This window comes from Osmerus eperlanus, chromosome 8 (assembly GCF_963692335.1).
Source record: "Osmerus eperlanus chromosome 8, fOsmEpe2.1, whole genome shotgun sequence".
Taxonomy (NCBI): domain Eukaryota; kingdom Metazoa; phylum Chordata; class Actinopteri; order Osmeriformes; family Osmeridae; genus Osmerus; species Osmerus eperlanus.
The window spans coordinates 13,020,822-13,043,767 of NC_085025.1; the positions used below are offsets into that span (position 1 = coordinate 13,020,822).

A 22,946-nucleotide genomic window follows, 5' to 3' on the forward strand; every position below is an offset into this window, starting at 1 on the left:
CCTAATACATACTATTGTGGTATCCACTTTGTGTCTTCATTCAATATCCCTTAAGTCAAGGGAGGAATCTTGTTCAAATTCACTTGTGCTTTGTTGGCAAGAACAGTAAGGTACAACTATGCTGCCAAAGTAGCAAGACAGTTACTATTAACAGTCATCAATCATCTACAATATTGAGGCTTGGAAATACCCCAGTGACATCCTCCATTATTCTTCAAATTGTTCGCATAACAAGGACAAATGTGAAAAATCTGCCTTTTTAAAGGGGCTTGTGCAATAGGAGGTCATATCGGTGTACTTTGGTTGTAGATATCTTAAAAAAAAAAAACGAGGACAAATGCCACAGTGGGTGATTGAATCCAGGCCCTTTGCTTGGACGCTTCTGGGGAGGATTTTCCGAGCACGAGGGACCTGGCGCCGTGGATCCTGTGTATTTTCCACCCCGAGCCTTGCTTGGCAGAAGCCTAAATAATAAAGCCCTTTTTACTGGAGCTGCCTGGAGTTCCCTGTGTACAAACACAACCTCTGCCCCCCCCCCCAAAAAAAAATAACTTAACAGAGTCTGTCGCTATGGGGACTTACCTCACACTCTGCAATGCTCCCCAGCTTATTTCCTTAACCCCACCCACCCCCAACCACAAACCCAGGAAGGGGGCAACCCAATTAGGCATCGAGGTTGAAGTATCATTCTCGTAGCTGGGGGGGGCTCAGAATAGGAAGACACAGGGTCAACCATCTTCCACAACCGAAGCAAAAGGAGAAAAAAACATCTACTCATCTTCTGAAGAACAACCTTTGAAAGGAATTTGGCGGGAGTGTTGGCAGACGCTGAAACATCAAAAGAGCCAAGTGGAGGAACAGTAGGCCAGCCAGCCACCTACAAGGTAAAGTGAGTGGGCAAGGGGATTTTTTCTGAACTCACAAACATGAGAGCTGTCCGCAAGTCTTTAATCCGCACCAGTTTTTCTGAGCACCGTGTTTTTCTTTCAATTGCATCACGTGGAACGACGTGCGTGAATCCAACACGAACACAGAAAAGCGGCGGGGCAGGATGAAACGTCCATTCATGCGGCAGAGCATTGGCGTGTTTACTTAACTACCGTGCAGGTTAATCTGGGTCCTCAAAGGGTCCTTCAGTCTGAGGCTGTGTGCCCGTGCCAAGGCTCGCTGCAATGATGGCCTGAGGGCAGCTTTGAAACCTGAAGCGGACCCCAGAAATCCACTCCAAAAAGGTATTGACGCTTCTTACCTCTCACAAGAAATGGGAGGTGGTCATGGGAGGAAAAATCGAAAATCTTTTTCATACCCCTTTCATGAATAGCCTACCTCACTCGTCATAAAGTGCGTGCCGTAGACAAGCACAAGCTGTGACAAAGGAAGCTCCACCATTCCGTCCAATGTGCCATGAACTGTGTTCGATGCCTTTGATACGGTCATTTAACCTTGATCTGGTCCAGACAATGTGGTGTCTCTGTCGCCATATCAACAAGACATTTACATAGGGGTCACGGAGATAAGACGGTACAGTACATGTCTGTTATTATACAACACAGCATGTTTCCATAAGGCCTGCACAGAATCCACAAATGGTTTAATGGAGGGACTGAGTCTCTAGATGGGCGGGTTTTGCACTCTAAAAGCCAAACAGTAGCTTGCTGCGGAACATTAAAAAAGTGATTTTTTCCCCCTTCTACGGCTTAGCCTGACTTTCCTCATTCCCCCCCTTCCTCGAAATATGAACACAACACGCAAGTCTTTGCAGAAGGCTGGAAGAAGTTAGGCCCAAAAGTGCAGTATGCAAACCAACAAGACCACAACATGAAGCAGTGAAACAACAGAAGACGTCCCTACTCGTGCGTGTGAGAAACTTTGAGAAGAGGTTGTCCCAAGGATTGTCAAGAGACAAGCAAACACTGTGAAAAGCAACTAAGTGCTGTCATACTAGATTCAGACCACATGAAACCAACCAAAAGATACAGTAGTGAAACTGTAATAAACAATATATTCCCTAAGAGATTTTACTGGTGGTAGTTTCATCTAGCTTAGAAAATCAAAACCACATTTTAAAGCACCAAAAGTATCTAAACACGATACTTTACATGAAAGAATCAAATTGAAAACCCCCCCCAAAAAAACATAATACTCTCACATGAAAAAATCAACTGTGCATAAGATTTATCAAACTGCAAGGTTCCTGTTTATTACTCATGAATCCTTCACTAGATTAAAAGGTATACACTCTAGAGAAGAGGAAACGGTTTACAAAGATAAACAAATGTTAGTAACGAGATAAATCATAAAAATGTAATGAACAACGATTTCCAGTAATGATGCAACACTGACAACCAGCAATTGGCAAATAAAAAAACATCACCTCATTGAAAGTTGACTCACTAAGTCCAACCAGCTGTGTTTCTCTCGTACTAACTGAACACACACACACACACACAGTGCATTTCATACATGCCGTTTTCACACTCTCTTGCTCTGTCTCTCACCCACACACACATGCATGCTATAGGTGAGAGACTGAGAACATATCTCTTGCGTTGCGGGAGGGAACTGGTTTGAGTGAGAATCAGGTACAAGCTGGTACCAACCAGAGCTGTTTGGACCTGAGCCATCAGTAACCGTTTCACACTTTCACTGTACCATGCACCATGCCAGTTACAGTGTGGAGTATCTGAAGTGGACCTGCATGCTAAGCAGTCTATTTGCAACGCATTACAATCTCTATGCAGAATTTAAGACTGTCCCCTTATATCATATCTAACCAGTTCCTGAATGATTACTTGTATACTAGTTCATACATATTCATACTTTTAGCTTGATTTGATGATTTGAAGCCCTTACTGGAGGCATCCATTTCATGATATCGCATTTTACAAGCTGGAAATAGAGAGCTCAGGGAGTTTGTCTCTCAAAACATCTGACTTTGTGTCCCTTTCGTGTCTTCTTTTCCTCTCTCACTCTGTCTCCACTCATTCTCCCGAAATGTTTTCTCACAATCCCATATGAACCACCTTCTCTCTCACGTCCTTTCTTCCCATCCTGTCCGTCGTTGCGTACCCTCCTCCTTTGTTCCTCTGCCCCTCTCTCCCTTTGCCTGTCATGTGTGCTCAGTCCAGTGCCAGCACACTCAGCCCACAGTGCAAACAGCTTCTCCTTTACTACCGTTCGTTGTGCACAGCCAGCACCATCAATCTTTGCCGCTGTTTAAACAGGCAACACAAATAGGGGGCTCCATGCTACACCGAGTTCAGCCCAGTTCCTCCACCTTACTTCCCCCAACACAGTGCCTCTCTCCCAGGGTGTCTTCTAACATTTTTGTGCCCCCCCTCTCTTCCAGATGCAATATCTTAAGTTCAGAGGGTTGCGTCCGATGTAGACCGATTGACATACCATTTGTTTGATTAAAACATTTAGGTGATTCTGGTCTATATGAAGCGTGTTGGAGAACCATCTGTACTGGACATTTTAAAACTGATTTGTACTGAGATCATGTCTGGAAGTTCTCTACCATCTACTGAAATCAGATAATTGTATACATTCACCAGGTAAGATTTTATCTGGCCACTTGTTGTCGTCTTATAAGTGAAAATGGATATGGTTTTTACACTTACTGAGAGGATAGTAGAAGGACACAGATTCTTTCACTCAATTCCAGGAACTTCAAAGAACCTATGTGGCTCCAGTAAGCATTAGCCTCCTTGCTAGTGTAAAGTAACCCTATGGGAGAACAAAGAACATTATCCTAAGCAAGTCCAAAAACCACATTCAGATTGTTTTGTTACACTAATGAAATGACCTTGATAGTCAATATTGAACTTGTTGAAATCTAAAGCAGTGTCAGTATGTTAGTAGTCGGTTTGTCTGATGACTTTCAATGCTGTGTAACCAGGCAGGGTAATGGCCTATTTGTCCACTGCAAGGTGCCTGGAATGAGACAGTTTCTAAACATTTCATTTCATGGCGTGCCCCTTTACCCAAACATACATTGCTTTTACTATCTCCTACTGAGATTATAAGCCTTTGACTGGTCATTGTTTTGGCTACATACCTAGTAGGTTTGAAGGCTTGGATTAGGAGGGGGTGGTAATATCTGAAGAGCACCAGCATAAAGACAGAATGAGACATGCCTTGAACAACACTGGACTTACACATCCTCAGACAGCATCTTTTTTCAAGAGTATACTTTAATTCTAGCCCATGGCCTGTCTGCTGGTAACCTGTATGCAGTCAGGAGGATAAATAAGCGAATGTGTGTGACATGGGTTCTACATAACTTTACAAATGTACAGTTGACACATTTTAAGGAAAGCGCCAGGCTCTCCTCTTGCTCTTCACCAGACTATTTACCTCACAGAAATGTTGAGAAGGGCTGAGAGCACTGTACATACACAACTGCTTCCAATAAAAATATCTCCCTTTAGAATAATTTTTTTTTTTTTTTACTAATGCAATCTATCCACAGGTATTTGTTTGAGCAGCACATAGGTAGCTGGTATTGGTAGAAAAGCTGATAAATCAAGGAAGTATTGGAGGATTGAGTGTTGAGAAAACTAACATGTGAAACAGGACAAATGAAAGGATGAAAGAATCCTTCCTCCATTTGCCATGTGAACTGGACCAGGGCCTATATACAGCAACTAGCTGAGCCATGAGACTCAGTTATCTATTACATGCACACATACTTACAGCTCCACTGTGACGTTTTGCACAGCCAGCCTCCATCAAGGCCCTGGTCCTCTACACACACACAGGCAGCTCTACCATGGGGCTCTGGTTTGTGTTAGTCAACTCTGCGTGGAGACTCAGTATAATCCAGTGGTCCTCACACAGGTCCCACTGTCTTGTATGACGTCGAATTTAGACATTTTTCTGCTTCAACACACCTGACTTAAATGAATGATTGTTATCAGACTTCTGCAGAAGTTGATGACGACCCCTTCATTTGAATCAGGTGTGTTGGAGCAGGGAAACATCGAAAAAATGCCAGACAGAGGTGCCCTGAGGACCAAGGTGGAAGACCACTGGTATATCTTTATTATGATTACGGGTATAATCACGTGAATATGGCTTCTAAGACAACCTTTACAAGTTATGGGGCTTTGCTGCAAAATAAAAGCCTGACTAAACCGGTGACCTTAACTAAGACTACATTGTTGACTGATTTAAGTAGACACAAAGGCATAAGATGTTAGAGAAAGATTAACAATATGACATTTACATCAAATGAGGCTCCAGATTAAGTATAAGTATTACAACTTTCATGTCATTACATTAGATGCTTAACTTGAACAGATATTTCACACCTTTAACTCATTCTCACATTCTGTACTGTTTTAAAGTGATGTGATTTCATCATTACCCCATGTTTGGACATTTTTTTATTGCATCCTCATTTATATGGCAATATCGCTCTCTAGTGGCACATTATGGAAGCAAACATTGAAACAAATGCACAACTTAAGAACAGAAAAGTCACAAAGAGATTCTGCAATAGTTTTGTTTCTTTAGGTACAAGTAGTATTTGCATAGGACAGTATTGCATACTTACACAGTAACCCATGACATTTAAGTATAAGATTCAAGTGTTTTTTTTATTATATATTTCTTGAAGAACCGACATACACCACCCAAAGTGCAGTTACAGTAAATCTTGTGTATTGTAACTATAACAAACTAAATATATATATATTTTTTTTACAGGTAGTAAAAAATATCTTACAATATGCTACACATTGAAAAATGGGATGTAATAACAATTCACATTGATAAATACCAATTAATATCAGAATTTGATCAGTATTGTAAAAGACTCCAAATAAAAGCTTTGTTGTCATAGTAACAATCCTGTATTTTTATCTGAGGTGTTATTGTAAAAAATGTTAGGTAAGATGCAGCACAAATGCTTACTTAAACTACTGTTAATTAGAAAACTTTAAGGACAAATTAAATGTAAAATCTTCCATATTGTCAATCAGCAATGTAATAAACACTGCAGTAAAGTTGAAGTACAATATAGAATCTCTATAGAATTATAGCACTATATTCCTCCCCAGATATTATCCAAAAATACAATATTATTTTTGTAACATGCTGGTAATTTACAACACATATTCTAAAGCTTTGCTTCATTTAGAACTGCAGGCAAAGGCACGATTCCATCCTGATTTTCAGACGGTTCCTGGTAACAAAAATTATTTTAAAAAACAAGTTAATATGACTTTATTTAGCTATTGAATTCCTATAACCAATCTAGCGATAAGTAAATGCAACTTTGTCTCGTACTAATTAACAGCAAATCTCCAACCTACACATAAAACATTTAATGTTAGTGGGTTGCTAAGGGTAGTAAGCATTAAAGGTAGTAAATGTGTAGTAAACTATTTGCATCACAGCATACAAATAACAAATGTTTAAGGACATGGGATTAATGAAAATATAACACAGACACCCTACTGTATGGAGCTGCAATTCTATTCTAGCCTATTAGAGCAAACGGAACCGCTCTGACTGGTCATTTACTTATCAAGTGGTATTCATTTAAGTTACGTCCAATCCAAACCATGTACAAATGTCCTCAGAATGAGGGATATTTTAGAGCAGGCTCAATACATTAGCCCACAGATGTACACTGGCTGTTAAAAAAAAATCCTTAACTAGTTACAATTCAACACAACAAACTGAGCCAGACAGCAATCGCAACTTCTGTGGAAATCCTCTGTGAAATGTCCCTCTGTCTAACACATGACTGGTTTGAAGTGAAGAGCTCTAAGGTGGCTGTGCCTGACTGATTGAGGATCTTTAACATGTGTAAGATCAAAGGAAAGGTGAGAGGTCAGGTAAGGGTGCACAGATGTGATAGAATCACAGGGAAGGGTGTGGTGATTGTGGGTGCTTCGATTTGCCCCTACCTTAGACCATCTGTTTGTAGAGCATAGAAGAAGAATACAAAATATTTGGGGGGTGGAGGGGTGGGGTTGGGGGGGTGGGGAGTAGATGGGTGAGATTAATGATCAAGCCTGAGGAGGCGGTGCTGGGTTGATTAGAGCCGTGGCCCCGTAGTCGTGCCCCGCAATCTGTCCATCCGCCTGGAACGACAGCTACGGGTCACAGAATGTCCGGAGTTGCAGTTTCAGTCCACTGGGTGGAGCTAGCACAAGTCTCTCCTTGTGAGTCCTGTCTGCAATACCAGCTTTAGCTTCCTATATTTTCGGTTTATGGGGTTACATACCAAGGTATATCCTAAAATTGACATATGTAAGTTAACTGGGAAAGTCCAAACCCATAATTACCATAATAGTTGACATGTTACTTTCGCAATTAGCTTGTTTGAGCAAGGCTAGAATTGTAGTTTGTGTTGGGCTTTTACTTGATAGCTCTTGAAAATTAATCGGCCACGCTGTGAAACATGGCTGTGACAGTGAACCTCATACTACACCAGAAACTTCAACTTTTGTAGAGTACCAAGTCACTAAATTACTACCAGATTTCCGTATTCTCTCTTCCCTTCCAATTTCTTAGGTTGAAATATGCTGGAATTGACATTATTTCAAGGTCATCATGTTGATTGAAGAAAAATCAACGTAAAAATTCATGATTAAACTGCGTGATTTCAATCAATGTCATTAAATGTAAAAGACTGTCTTATGCTCGTAATTTCAGATTAGTATAAATAGCAATGTGAGTAATAAGTTTGGATAATAAGAGTGACTGTCACAAAACAAAACTTTTATAGCGTTAGCATTTTCAAGGTTCCATTGTTTTTCGGTCTTGCATGACAAATAATTTCCCCTTAACATCCTGACTTAAGTTTGGTTTGTTGAAAAAAAAATCTCAGAAAAAAGTGATGTTTAGTCACTTTACCAAAGCATTTTGGTAATCAAGTAAGGCTAGTGCCTCATAAAACTAGGCTATAATACCACCTTCAGAATACTTTTCAAGCTGTAGATAGATCCACTAAAACACATGATCACGTATCCGTGGGCATGTTAGCAGCCCCTAGCGTGACTACATACAGTATGTGTAAAGGGGTGCTGTCTGTTACTACCGAACTGCACCACAACAACTCATAACAACGAACAGAGAAGCAGCTGGGGAGAACAAGACAGGCAGGTGAGTGACACGAGACAGGCTATTCTTGGAGGTACAAAATACATTTTGGTGACCTTCGAAGCATCGTGTACTCGCCCTGCACATGCCCCGCACACAAGTTCACAATGTTGTTGCTAAGAGTATGTCACTCCAACTGACTCTCCAGAAACACCAAGTAGTAGTCAGTCAAACAGTTCAGATAAAAGTCCTAAATCATCTTTTAATTTCTACAGAACACTGAGTAATATAGTATCAATAACTATTTGTATATCACCATGCATTAAAGCTTCTCACTTTATTCAAGCACATTAGCGTTGCAATATGGATAGAACATTAGATTTGAAGCGGTACGGCCTCTTAAAAGAAATGATTCAGTGAGATGCTGATCATAGTTACATGTAGCGTAACCTTTGCAGTAGTGTAAATTCCACTACTGCGACCCCTTGAAATAGGCATTTCATTTTCTCCAAAAGAAATCGCTGATACCCCGTAACCCGTCCCAAGTAGTTATACACTGATACATACCGCTGCTCTGGCCAACTGGTTGGCTTTCTGTCTCCTAAGGTCAGACTTGATAAAACCTGAAGTAAACAGAGGAATACAGTGAGTAGTTAGGTAAGGGTGGGCAGGTGTCAGGCAGAAAGGGGAAGGGGGTGGTTATTGTAGCTGAATTATTTTTCAAGCTGAAAGCTTGCAATGCTGGTACTTAGATGTAAACAACCGAAAAACGTAAATTCTTGAAAATATAACACAAATAACAGCTTGCGCCTATTACTGTGTTACTGATGCTTGGATAGAACTACTATTAGTTGTGTGGTATTTGAGAAATGTACAGTATGTAGCCCTACTTGCCTCGGGGGAATGTCCCTGTACTTACTGTAAGTCGCTCTGGATAAGAGCGTCTGCTAAATGAATAAATGTAAATGTATGTAATGTATGAGGTATATTTGCATTAGGACACACTTTAATGTTCAGACAACTATGCACCCATGCAACTATGCACTGTAAGGAATTTCTCAGGCATTAGCAGGTTATGTTCCAAGGGCATCCACTAGGGGGCAGGATTAAACTAACCTACTATACGAGTGAAGTGACGTGGTTTTCAGTTAGGCCCCAAAGTTGACAACATTTGTGTGTATATTGCATGCATAAGAGTGTGCAGTACAATGGACACGATTGTGTTACTTGTTCCATGAAACGTTGGTTTTCACACCAAATACTACAAAATAATTAAATAATTGTATATTTAAAAAAGAATTATATATATATATATTCTTTTAAATGATGCTCAACGTAATGATGATGATCAACGTACTGAACTCATTACCTTCCTTTACAAATGCAAGGAGACAGTGTGTGCTGTGACAGACTATATCTAATTATGGGCGCCATATATATTCATAACTTGAGCTATAACCTGTAGTTTAGAATAGGTCGAGTAAAAAGGTAAACCTGAACTATGACAATTTCAATGAATGACGAAAAGACGTTTCATAGAATTGTTCTTTGCAAAAGAAAATATTATGACAAAAACATACATTCCTCCAAGTACAAATACTGTAAAACTGGGGTGTTTTTTAACCGTCATGGTGTGAACCTTGACAACCATCTGTTTTATGGATGGCATGGAAAAAAAACAGTATGCAACAAGAACAACACTGTTTTTGTATTTGAGTAATAACGCTTAACCTTGAAGTACTTCAACTGGAAAAAGTTACACAGTAACCATTACAAACGCTTTGTCTGAACTAAAGAACCTTCTCACTGCAGAACCACTGGATGTGCACCTCTGGGTACACGCTACCTACTTGAATACGTGTCTTCACGTGCGGTGACAGGAAAAGGAAATGTCTACCTGTCATTATAGTGCCAATGAGGAGAAAGACACAGAGGAAAATGTTGCCTGCCAACGTGCCATATTCATCAATGATCTTTCCCTGGCAGATGGTAAAGATGATCCCAAACACCTGTGGTAGACGTATGGATTTACAGGCATTTAGACTCAAAACCACGTGCACATAACAGATACACTTACATGCACACTGAGGCATAAAATGTATGTCAAATGCATGCACAGACATCATTCAGTTATAAATGTGTGTGGGTAATGAATTTACAGTGTTCAGTAGTTTATATGCAAGCAGATCAGATGTGTTTGTAGTCCTTTTGATTCTGATATACACAGTGAGTCAAACGCAGTGTTAAAACGTATGAGCATTAATAGGTGTACAAAGTATGTATGTGTGAGCGATTCGCCAGTAGTTATTTGACTTGTGAACACATTTGATACATTTTGTGAACTGTGTGTGTTCACCTGCGCAGAGCAATTGAGAAGACCTGACGAGGTCCCCTCTGACTCTGGGTAGGTGAGCTCCACAGCAAACTCAAACCCCAGGGGCAGGTAACCTGTCATGAAGAACCTAGACGGAGAGAGAAACCACATGCCACAATCAATACATCAGTCAGCGAATCATTTAAGAGAGTCTGCTTATGAAACGGTTATGATAATACTGCAAATCAGGCCCAGTGGCCAGATTGCTTATACTCATAGTGTGTGATGAAACATTTCATATCAAGAATGGAAATGGTTGTTGCTATGTAGAGAGCTGACCAAAACAGGGGCACAAATATCCTGGGGGGTATTCCAGAAAGCAGGTTATGTGATATACCCAGGTAAGTTAACTCCCCAGCTGACACCCAGCGTTGTAGCAACATTGCCACTAAGTTGATGCAACATTGTTAATTAGCTGGTGGGTTAACTTACCCGGGTATGTCACATAACCTGATTTCTGGAATAGCCCCCTGAATAAACATTTCTGAGAATGCTGTGCTGTTGACATTGATGTTTAACTTTTTACTTACAAAGGGCACTATACCTTATTAGTGATGATTGTACTTTGAATTTAACAATAAATGAATCCCTGCACATTTAGCTGACAAACCTGTCAACAACCATGTTGGTAGTCATGTTGTCATCTAACACTGTGGTTAAGTACTTCATTAGAATAAAACAAGATAAAAGAGCAGTTGAAAGTTAAACTAAAAAGTTAAACGTGTGAAAAAGGTCCTTACCTACAAAGTATACTTATCTACAGTTAAATGACTCAACATACCATCTATAATTGGGTTATATGCACAGATTAGGGTCATTTTGGCAAACTAGTAAGAATACAAGGTCAGTCTGTATAAAGGTCAGCTCTCACAGACAGTAGACAAGCATGTATCAGAACAGACAACAAACCAAAGGTGACCAGTAGATAAACACTACAGTAAATCATTGCCACAGACGTTTGGAGTCTTTAAATTATAGTTTACAAGCATTAGCGTTTCTGGCACACTGACTATAATGACTAATTATTTTCCATAGCAGAAGAAACTGTATTCAAAGAAACACAGCAACGCACAAATACAGTGAAGTAATTTGGCTACCATTATGACATGCTAACAACGTTTATCTAGATCCTTCTACCCTGGCCCTAGTTCCCGTTTCAGCTTCCTATTTCACTGTTGTGTGTCTGTTACTGCAGTTGACGAATGTAAAAAGGAGTGCAATCCCGTTCCAGTGTGTAAGGCTTTTGAACAGCACCACTGGGCCGCAAGTTCTCTTGTACAGTGTCATGTAGAGTGTGGTATTACCCGAGAGCTCCAGCAGTGATGAAGACCACCCACAGGTGGCCTAGACTGAGAGTGAAGGCATAGACCACCATCCCCACCAGTGACATGAGGTACACAGCCAGCGTGGTCTGTCTAGGGAAGTACACAGATGCAAAAACATGAGGGAAAAACGTAGTAGAATCAAACTTTCAGAGAAGACGCTAAGTTCCATAAGTCTTCTTTTCCCTACACATGTTCTTTCCCTGGAACCAACAACTTTGAACAATAGGATAAATACCAGTCTGTTTTCAAAGTCACCACATATTGACCGCTCAGATGTCCTTAATGTTGGCTGGCAGAGCTGACAGGAAGACATTCACATTCCATCATGTACTCTGTGAGCACATGCACATTTCGGACATTTCTCATAACACTTTTAGGAACAGTTACGAGGAACAACAGGCACCATTAGGAAGGGGGGTTGCTGTTCCCCAGGAAGGATCTCTGTGAGCACATGGCCGGTGACCCCCCGGGCTCAGAGATCAGAGGCGCTCGGGGTGCTATCAGCAAAGCTGCAGCTGGGTCAACAAAGCTGTAACATCACACAAGACGCAGGAGACACAACAGCGTTCAGATACTGATTCAGGAGGGGGCGGGAGGGATGGAAACAAGACAACGGGGGGCGGGGGGGGGGATTTACTTGTAGGTCTTGGTTCTGTCGAGCCAGAAGCCGCAGATCAGGGAGCCGACCATGCCTGCGATGACTATCGTCAGGCCTATTCTCCCGGCGTTCACCTCTTCTCCCTGCGGTCAGGAGGGAGGAGGGTGAGGGGGGTCAGTAGAGTGCGGCACACAGCCATAAGCCTTTCTGTATTCTAATCTGATTGCAACTATGGGCATAAAACTTTATTGAGGGCTGTGCTATTGAGGTTTGCCTGATTCAAGTAATGTTGGCCTTGGAGTCACCGAGGTGGTGAGTCAGAGTGTTTGAGTCGGGGTGTTTATCTATATTTATAAGTCCATTCACCACCTATTTGCGCAATACATTTTGCACTATGCTGCCCGATTTCATGTCTTGTAACTTTGTAACATTTCATATTTTATTTATATCTATTTTATATCTACATTGTTTAGCTCTTTAGGATATGTTTCGCTCTTTACATTTACATTTAGTCATTTAGCAGACGCTCTTATCCAGAGCGACTTACAGTAAGTACAGGGACATTCCCCCGAGGCAAGGAGGGTGAAGTGCCTTGCCCAAGGACACAACGTCAGTTGGCATGACCGGGAATCGAACTGGCAACCTTCGGATTACTAGCCCGATTCCCTCACCGCTCAGCCACCTGACTCCCTGACTCTTTAGTATTAGTATTAGACTTTTCAAATTGTATTTATACATTTTCAAATTAAGTATATGTTTTTTGTATGCACCTTCCTGCCACAGTAAATGTGTTTGTGTCAACTTACATGGCAATAAAAAACAATTCTGATTCTGAGAATATTCTTGCCCTCCCTCCCTCACGGTCCACCCCCCACCCCCCCGTCAACACTCGACTTTGGAATGTTTGGAAACAGGTGGAAGTGGCGGTGCTCAGGTCGCAGGTCGACTCAGCCAGGACTTACAGGGTAGTGTTCAATGATCATGCGGTTGAGCAGAGTGCCCACAGCGTAGAAGCAACCAACGTTCAGTCCTGTGAGAGAGACACAGTTACAGAGTGAGATGTACCACGCAACGCCATTCGGTGTTGCCAACGGCACCCAGTCAGGATCTGCTGTCGTCTGTGGTTAAGGTATGGCTGGGGGTGAGAATCAGGCACAAAGAGCATTAAGTTCACCAGAAGAATCTAAGTGTCGTTTGTGTCATTTATAAGACGCACGCATAGAGCAAAGCAGTCGGGACATGAAGGCCCTAACAGTAGCCCCACAGGCTAATTAAGGGGAAATAAAAGGAGGATTTCAGTTGAATAAAGTGAAAGTCAATTCATTTTGACCTGCAGGTCACTCATGTTATCTAATCTCTAGGGGTTGCCTTTAGTCGTATCCTGTCCTATTAATCATTTGCAAAGACATAGCAAACTCTGAACCTCATAGGCAAACAAATCTGTACGTGTGAAAGTAAAAATAATTACAAAATAAAAGCATTAACCACTACCATGATTATGTTGAATCACCTTTACCTAAATTCATAACCTTGTGGGATAAGACGTTTTATAGGTATAGCTCAGTGGTAGAGAATTTTACTGCTTATAAGTTGCTTACATTGATATAACAAACGCATTCATGTAGGATAATGAGCTGATACTGTAGGTCAAACAAGCACCTACAATGTTAGGTTAGGAAATGACAAAGTGTACATAGCAAACATATCCTCTACTGTTTCTTTCCATGATGCTCTTTGTGCCTGATTCTTACTTAATTCTTATCAATGTTCCAAACTTATGACTTCACTTGTGCAGCAATAAACCAGCTAGTCATTAAAGAACAGCTCACCACTGATGGTTATCAAACCACTGCTGTGGCGGTTCCTGAAAATTCTGGACCAGTTCCGTAATTAAACGTACAAGCCTTCATTTCCTATAGCAAGCATAGTCATAACATACAGCCAAAATGTCACAAATAAGTAGCAATATTCAACAGTATTCAAGGACAACTTCTGCTTCTTGTTTTGATGATGATTATTGCAGAGTAACAATTATGGTGGTGGTGTTGATTATAATGGTGCTGGTAGACAAACCATAGCTGATGATGAGGAGGATGAAGGGCTTGTTGCGGAGCAGCCGGAGGATGGAGGCAGTGTAGGAGTACTGGTCTGGGGGGATGCTCCGAGCCGTGGCCTGGGCCTGGGTAGGTGGAAGTTCAGGGCGCTCCTGGAACACTGGCACATAAGAACCAGACAGAAGACCTTGACATCATGTGTTCAAATGGTGGAAAGAGGAACCAGAACTGACTTCATACTCATACTGCGGTATGACTGCAGAGTAAGTTGACAGACACATTAAGCACTTCTTATGATAGAAAATGAACACGTTCCCGGAAGTGTTGTAAGCCTTTAGTATTTTGGCCAAGTTCCAGGACCCCTGGGTCTGTGGGTTCCTGCAGAGCCCTTACAGGACAAGACAGAGCAGATGTGTATATTTATGGTTCTTCACATCAAACTAATCTCCCCTGGAGTGGCTGAATAGCAAACATGTGAACTGACAAGTAAACTGTCTTCAGTACAAGCAAGGCCCTTATGAAACCCAATCCATTCCCCTCATCACTTCAGTTATTTTGAAGAACTGTAGTGAGTGATTTGTATGATATGAAACTATGTAATGTGAAGGGGCCAAGGCCAGCATAGACTTTAAAGCAGTGTTTCTCAGCTGGCTTAACCTCACAACCCACATTTCTCCTCGGTCATTAGGTCATCAGAGCCAAAGAACACATCCACGACCCATTCCTCACCAGCTCGCGATCCACTTTTGGGCCGCAACCCACCAGTTGAGAAACACTGCTTTAAAGCCTAACCACGTGAAAGCTTGGATACATGCTGCATCCTCTTCTGCGCTGACAAACGTTCCTTCAGACAACTGTCTGCTATAGGCCTCGCTGTCAACCGCTTTGGTGGAAGCAACCAACCACATTTGCATTGACAGTTCCATCTGAGTCAGCAGTAGAACTTTGTCAGCCCTAACTGAGAACAGTTCCAAGTTCCAGGGCATGAGTCAGAACCCCAGATGGCCCAGTAGGACACCAGACATCGCATGAGGCATCAGACAGACTTGGCTGACCAGTTGGTATCATTAGGTCACTCAGTAAAGCAAACAAGTACAACATAAGGGCAGAAATTGTTCATTAACAGCCAAGTCCCCCCCAAAAAACTTTGAACAATGTGTCATTGAATAAAACTTCAAATATCTAAACAAATTCTAACCCTATCCACCCCATTCAGAGAAATGCATTTGAATCATCCACGATTACAGTCAGAAGAATACAGACATGTGGACTAACAACATACTACAAGTGAGTGCGAGTGACTGGCACTTTGCATTGTACTACAACTGAAAGCTCACACACACAACTGTTCTTTTGTCTTTCAGAATGCAACTTCACCCCCCCCCCCCCAACAGAACAACAGAAGTTTGTATCCATTCGCTTCTTCCTGCTCGTGACCTGGCTCAGTGCAGAGTAAAATGGCTTGGGGCTGTTTGGAAGCGGTCAGAAATCCAAGTCCATTTCAATCACGTCTTTCAGACTCAGTACCGTCACAATAATGGTCATTTTTCAACACCCTCCCACCCAAGGGGAAAGATGCTGAATGTGTTGGGGGATTTGGGCCAGGTCTGCTCTCTCTGTGACTTTTGAATGTTGCTCATTGACAGGAGGCTAAAGCACTCTCAATTACATCATCACCTGGGACTCCCTGTAGACAGCGAACCAATGTGCGAAGCACACAAGCCAAAGCAGAGAGCTTTTTGAAGACAGACTTGAGAGAGGTAAGAAGGAAAGAGGAAACACAGGCATGAAGCAACGTAAACTCAAGGTCACACGCTGAAATAGCTTAAACTCCAAATTTCACTTCTACTCTCCCATTTTGCAATGTCAGAGTACTTGAGTACTTAACCTCACTTAACCCCCCCTTAACTAGAGTACTTACCACACTTAACCCCCCTAACTATAGTACTTACCACATCTACCCCCATAACTAGAGTACTTACCACACCTAACCCCCATAACTAGAGTACTTACCACACCTAACCCCCATAACTAGAGTACTTACCACAGTTAACCCCCATAACTAGAGTACTTACCACACCTAACCCCCATAACTAGAGTACTTACCACACCTAACCCCCATAACTAGAGTACTTACCACACCTAACCCCCATAACTAGAGTACTTACCACACCTAACCCCCATAACTAGAGTACTTACCACACCTAACCCCCATAACTAGAGTACTTACCACACCTAACCCCCATAACTACAGTACTTACCACACCTAACCCCCATAACTAGAGTACTTACCACACCTAACCCCCCCAAAATGTGAGTACTTAGCTAGCCTCCCATAACGACCAGCACTAACCACACCAAGCTCACTGTAACTACAGTACCTACCACACCTACTATGGCTAGAGTACTTACCACAGCTAACCTCCAGTAACTAAGAGTACTTACCAGTAACAACGAGAATGAAGAGTAACGTGGCCACTCCGGCTGTTATGTAGAACATGATCCTGATGTGATAAGAAAGCTGCTCCATGTCTTCAACATTGGGTACAAGAATAGGTGGCACAAGGAACCCAATGGCAATACCCAGCTGTGAGAGCAGAAACAAAGAGGGTGCATCTGAAGTTAATACACATCACAGCGACGTGGCCCAAACTATGTGGTGTTCACTGGCTGACAGAAAGAGAGATGGTGGTGGTGGTGGGGGGGGGGGGGGGGTAGAGGTTGTTGTAGAGCAGGGGTCCCCAAACTACTTAAACAAAATGAAGGTAATTGCGTACTGTAATGTACAGTACTGTAGCATCAGAACAGCACATTCTGCACAGCTCACACAGAAGGCCTCTATTTCCCGTGTGACCTAACTTGGTGTCTATGGGGTGTGAAACATACCCTAAGCCGTAGACACATCTTCTCAGTTCCCGGCAGTGAGATTTGACTAAATAAAACTCTGAGGAGGAACGAGCGCAGACCTTCCATCTGAGCCAGAATGGCAGAACATGGCTCGCTAATTACGCAACATCATCCCTCCGTGTTGGGTATTTGACAAGTGTGCTACAAATCTGTTGTTTAGGTGTAACACCATGTCACCGTGCTCTGCTTCATCCACACAGCCAACGTTACTACAGACTACGTCTATTGAGAATAATTCAAGTCAATCGAGACAGCTAGAGAGACCGCTACGTCAGAGCACAATTCAAGCTGACATACGCCAATGAAAGGGGTCAAACGTTTACAGTTAACCAACCTGGTTCCCCGATACGCCAATAGAGCAGGCCGTGGACACCTCTCCCTGGCCAAACCACAGAGAGGCCAGACGAGAAGGGATACCGAGGACAAACACAGTGGCGACAGAGCACACAAACTGGCCAAGGAAGGTGACGACGAAGAGCCCCGGGCCGACGCTGCCGATCTTGATCCACGCGCCGATGCAGTTGAAAGCGGCGCCGACCAGAACCACCTCGCGCATGCCCCGCTTGTCCAGGAGCCACAGGACAGGCACAATGAGCGGAATGTAGCTGAGGAAGTATATCATGGCGAGCCAATCGATGGCCAGCATGTCGATGTCATAGAAGCGCATGAAGATGTTGCTGATGATGCCGTACTGCAGCCACATGAAGGCGTTGCTGGCTGACAAACCGCTGAAGAGAAACAGCATGACCCAGCGTCGCCGGTAGATCTTGGTCTCCATCTTGGGCACCAGTTTGGCTTTGTCACCACATGACATCTCCGGGCTCTGCCAAGAGACTATAGGGACTTTGCCCAGCGGTCCCGGAGTCCACTGGATGGAGTCCAGTCCAAGAATGAGACTCTTTCCTGTCTTGGATTGTGGACACTTGCCTCTTGATACACAGTCTGTCCCAGAGATGTTGACCTCTACACTTTGGTCCAACATACTGTTTTAGGCTTTACTTAGCAGATCGGAAGTTACACTGAGAAGCAGATGGAAACCCCTCTGCCCACTCCCTCCGTCAGTCTTTATTCCACACTTCTCCAACCAGGTGACAGTCTGCAGGCCGCTGTTCTAAATTCAACCTTCATTAAGTTGAACACTGTTGTGTATGTCCGAAGAATAATGAAGCCAGATTCCCACTGTAGCTGAAGTAGCTATGCAGTTTCCGTTGCATGTGTGAGAGGGGGACGTTCAGGAAGTACTCCCTGCCCTCTGAATTTTTAACAGCTAGCTGCTTGTACTAGCTCTGAGGTCTGCTCCACCTTTTATCACCTCCAGCCTTGTCATGTGATGCTACATCTATCTGAGCCCTTATGACATTGGCAATAGGTTACATCTGTTCATGCAGTATATCATTGAAAACAAAGAGATGCACGTGTATCTAATGTGCCTCAACATGGCAGGTTTTGAGAAAAACAAATGTGGGTATCTGAGTCATTTTAAGTTAATGGTTGATGTTTCTTAGTATTGTGGCCATTGTTCAGCCATTGACAGATTATAAGTGCCTCCATGTGTTATGTCACAAATAAAAATACAACCAAGCTAGCTTTTTCCACCAATACCTTTTTCCACCATTACCTTTCAACATGAATGATTCCCTATTTAGATGTTCCTACTATATTCTTCATCCATCTGCCCCTGTCCCTACTGATGAGAGATATCCCCATTGAATGTGATACCTCCACTATCCTTCACATTAACATTATTGTAGAATCTTTCAGCAAATGCAATGTTTTGCATGTCAGGCAAAATGTTGTTTGAAAACAATATGGAAATTCTTATAACATAATTGCAAAAGGTTGTTCTGTCTGAACCTAAACGGGTTTCTGATTTAAACGTGCATCTTCAAAACATAAGCTACTATTACAGCATCTAAAATCTAGTAATAAGTTCTTTCTTGGAAATGATATCACTAAGTTTCAAAGGATAATGGGACAAACGTAACTGTTCAACAACTCAGTTAGCTGATGTCCTGTTCAAAGCATTCAAGCATTCAAAGCATTCAAAGCCTGAATACTTCCCTGTTCTTAAGATAGCAGAATCAGCCATTACAGTCAACAGGAGATCACAAGGCTGGAAGAAACATTAGATGAACTATGAATGTCAAGACAAAAACCAATGACATCAAAATGCCATGATACTGTGGTTTAAGTTTAAGCCCTGGGGCTGGATCCTGATTTATTTAACTGTCTTAAGTTATATGTTATAAAGTATAATATATTACTATAAAGCCTCTAAGGTATTCAGTGGCTGTATACTGAACATATATATATATTTTTTTTTTTAAAGATTTAGCTGTAAGGAAGTAGGGCGAAGCAGTTATGTTCCAATGCTAATCAAATGCTTTCCTTGGAGACAGACCAAACGGTTGGTATTGTATCACTACTCTCTCTCCTTGTCTTTCCTCTTTATATCCACCTCTCATTTAGCAAAGACATGTCAGGAGTTCATTGGACACTCAGAAAAAAAGGAAAAGAAAAAAACATATGTTTAATAAGTTTTAACATAAAAAGTTATGTTAAAAAACAAAACATGTTGTCTACTCTAATTGAAATGAAAAAAATATGACACAACCTGTCTATTGTATCAAACACAACAGTGGGATAGGATTTCTACTTCCTGTCCAAAGTGGGACAGAAAACGTAATTGTTTAATTATTACTTCAGCGTCTAATGGAGTTGATATGACGTCTGTTTGGAGTAGTTATCTATGGCTGTAATGTCACAATTATAGGCTTATATTGGTTTAATACTATACAGTGTCTAACTGATAAGCTAAATTGTGAGCCTTACTCAACAGTATACCATATTTGCCTGTCCTGATTCTCTTTTCCCAACAGTGAAAGCTAAATGTTGTCCCATCATTGGCCCTATACACTGATTAGTCTAGTGAAAAAAAAAGAAATATGGTCCAAGATCTAAGAGGCAGGTCAAGTGCTCACGAGTGCAGTTACCGGTCAATATAGCCTATTTTAGTTTATTTGAAATACATACTTTCTAAACGTATCAATTGTTCATTATAATAACGTTATTACAAGAGCAGAGTGTAGTTTCATCAGGGTCATTACCACGGTGGCCGTCAGGTGTAAATGCCCCGCAACTTAAGGAAACACATCCAAATAGACAAAACACAAGTAAATTAAGAAAACATCTTCATTAATTTGACAACATATGCGCAGCATTCAGAAAAAGCGCTGCAAATACACACAACACAACCAAATACATAAACGCGCTGCAAATATAGAAACGATGCAAAAACAAAAGCACACAAACCCTGAAACAAATGCAACAACAAAAAAAACTGCATCCAGTTTACACAATGGAAGTGCTCCAGGACTCTAGGGGCAGCACTAATTGGAACAGCTTGATTTTCGATCCAGATAGAGAGCAGATGAGAGGTTTGTTTTTGGAACGGGACCAGAATGAAGTAAAGAGGCGACATAAAAAGGTTAGTATTCATTTTTACATTTGGTCCTCCTCTTTTACAGTAGGCTATTTTAAAAGAGTGTTTCCAATACAAACCTCTCATCTGCTCTCTCTCTCTCTCTTGCTACGTGGGGTCGAAAATCAAGCTGTTCCACTTAATACTCCCCCTAGAGGCCTGGAGCACTTCCGTTGTGTAAACTGGATGCAGCGTTTTTTTTGTTGCATTTTTTTTTCGGGGTTTGTGTGCATTTGCATTGTTTCTATATTTGCAGCTCGTTTATGTATTTGGTTGTTTTTTGTGTATTTGCAGCGCGTTTGCAGAATGCTGCGCATGTGTCGTCAAATTAATGAAGATGTTTTCTTAATGTGCTTGTGTTTTGTCTATTTGCATGTGTTTTCTTAAGTTGCAGCGTTTGCACCTGTCGGGCACCGTGCATTATCGATCATAGACACAATTAGAAGAATATGGAGATATATGTTGCATTAAATACTTACATTTACATTTAGTCATTTAGCAGACGCTCTTATCCAGAGTGACTTACAGTAAGTACAGGGACATTCCCCCGAGGCAAGTAGGGTGAAGTGCCTTGCCCAGGGACACAACTTCATTTTTCACGGCCTGAATCGAACCAGCAACCTTCTGATTGGTAGCCCGATTCCCTAACCGCTCAGTCTTCTGACACCCCACTTGAGTTTGATATGGTCTAAACATTTTAAACACACATCTGTGCATGTTCTACATTAAACTTCCAGTCAATGTGCACGTTTTGGAATACATTTCATAGCAATGATGTGTCAACCTTTACTGTCGAGGCTGACGATCACGTCCTCAACACTTGTGCGTAATTGCGCAACTCGCCAAATGGAAACATGGGGATGTCAGTATAGCATTCAGTTAACAGGGATGTTTAACGAATGCTACTACTGAATACGTTATCAAGTCAATGTTATCAATATTTAACTTGAAAGTTGAAACATACCTGATTTCCAAAGACTCCAATGGAGCATGCAGTTGACACCTCCTCTGACCCAAACCACACCGATGCGATCCTCGATGGCATCCCGAGGATAAATACCTGCGCCAAGGAGCAGCAAAACTGACCAAGCATGGTAACTGGGAACAGGTCCGGTCGGACGCTGGCTACCTTGACCCATGTCCCAGCGCAATTCAAAGCCGTCGCCACCAGCGCAATGACCCGAAGTCCCTTTTTATCCAACAGCCAAGTCACGGGAAATATGAATGGAATGTAAGTTAACATATAGATCATAGACATCCAGTCTATAGTGAAAGTGTTGACATTGTAGAACCGCATGAAGATATTGTTGATTATTCCGTACTGTATCCATTGGAAAGAGTTGCACAAAGAATAGGAACTAAACAAGCATACAATAAACCATCGCCGCTTATATAGACGAGTGGGTTGAGACGGTTCGTTGACATTCAAGCTTATCCCTTGTTCTGTGTGTACGGTGGGTTCGAGGCAGTGTATCATTCTCAGTTTTTCCACGTCCGTAATAGTTTGACTGTCTTTAATTTCACCATCGATGTTGTTTTTTTCGCCCATGTTAAACTACAACAAGCAACAAGCATTGACAATCGACTCGCCAGTTGCCTGTAACTGTTTCTTCAAAGTTAATTCTAGCAACTGTAACTACTCCTCTTAAACGTTCACCAGTCAGAAACCGACAATCGATATAGGCAACACGCTGTTCTAATATTTTTCACAAAAATTGTACGACGCTTGGTTGTGTAATTAGTCTGATGTAATGTACCCGAAAAATATGTTTGTGTTTCTTCGTCAACTAATTTACGAAGATTTTCAGTTTCCCGTCTTGAAACAACTTTTAGTCAACTATAGACAAACACAATTTCGAATTAAATCTGATCGATTTTCCCCACGAATGCCCTTTCCCACACGCTATCTACTTTCTTGCAATGTTGACTTCTCCACCGCATGGTCACCCCAAAAAAAAAATACAGTTTGATAGAGCTATACAGTCTGCATGGTCTTAGTGGCGCAAAATTACAGCAATTTACGTCATCACGCGAAGGCAACCGCCCCACTGGCACGCTCCTCTCGAGGGCGGAGTTGAGCCCCAGTTGAGTATTGACTGTAAAACAAGGATGAGACTATAGTGTGCGTGTGCCAGTCATCTTTGACAGA

At 41.9% G+C, this 22,946-nt stretch overlaps 1 protein-coding gene across 4 annotated transcripts; it reads right to left on the bottom strand.

The window, feature by feature from the left end:
- Positions 1–5,069: 5,069 nt before the first annotated feature.
- Positions 5,070–22,790, bottom strand: flvcr2b (FLVCR choline and putative heme transporter 2b). 4 transcript variants are annotated; one of them, XM_062467523.1, is made up of 11 exons: positions 17,651–18,801; positions 16,855–16,996; positions 14,429–14,569; positions 13,318–13,385; positions 12,395–12,498; positions 11,737–11,847; positions 10,415–10,520; positions 9,956–10,067; positions 8,626–8,681; positions 6,921–7,097; positions 5,070–6,190 (listed from the first exon to the last, which is right to left on the bottom strand). In XM_062467523.1, the coding sequence occupies exons 1-10, from the start codon at positions 18,296–18,298 to the stop codon at positions 7,023–7,025; spliced, it is 1,563 nt and encodes a 520-aa protein (XP_062323507.1). In that variant the 5' UTR covers positions 18,299–18,801; the 3' UTR covers positions 5,070–6,190; positions 6,921–7,022. The 4 variants fall into 4 exon arrangements, with proteins under 4 accessions (XP_062323507.1, XP_062323503.1, XP_062323504.1 ...); XM_062467519.1 differs by lacking the exon at positions 17,651–18,801 and adding an exon at positions 21,762–22,790 and having other exon boundaries at positions 5,078–6,190; positions 6,921–7,109; XM_062467520.1 differs by lacking the exon at positions 17,651–18,801 and adding an exon at positions 21,762–22,789 and having other exon boundaries at positions 5,078–6,190.
- Positions 22,791–22,946: the final 156 nt, after the last annotated feature.

Excerpts from the sequence above, each read along its gene's own strand:
- flvcr2b (XM_062467523.1), bottom strand. The coding sequence starts at position 18,298 with ATGTTGGACCAAAGTGTAGAGGTCAACATCTCTGGGACAGACTGTGTA. Across the intron at positions 13,386-14,428 it reads CCTCCTCATCATCAGCTATG|GACTGAACGTTGGTTGCTTC; the intron begins GTTTGTCTACCA and ends TCTCTCTCACAG. Across the intron at positions 7,098-8,625 it reads ACCAGTTGGCCAGAGCAGCG|GCGGATGGACAGATTGCGGG; the intron begins GTATGTATCAGT and ends CTGTCGTTCCAG.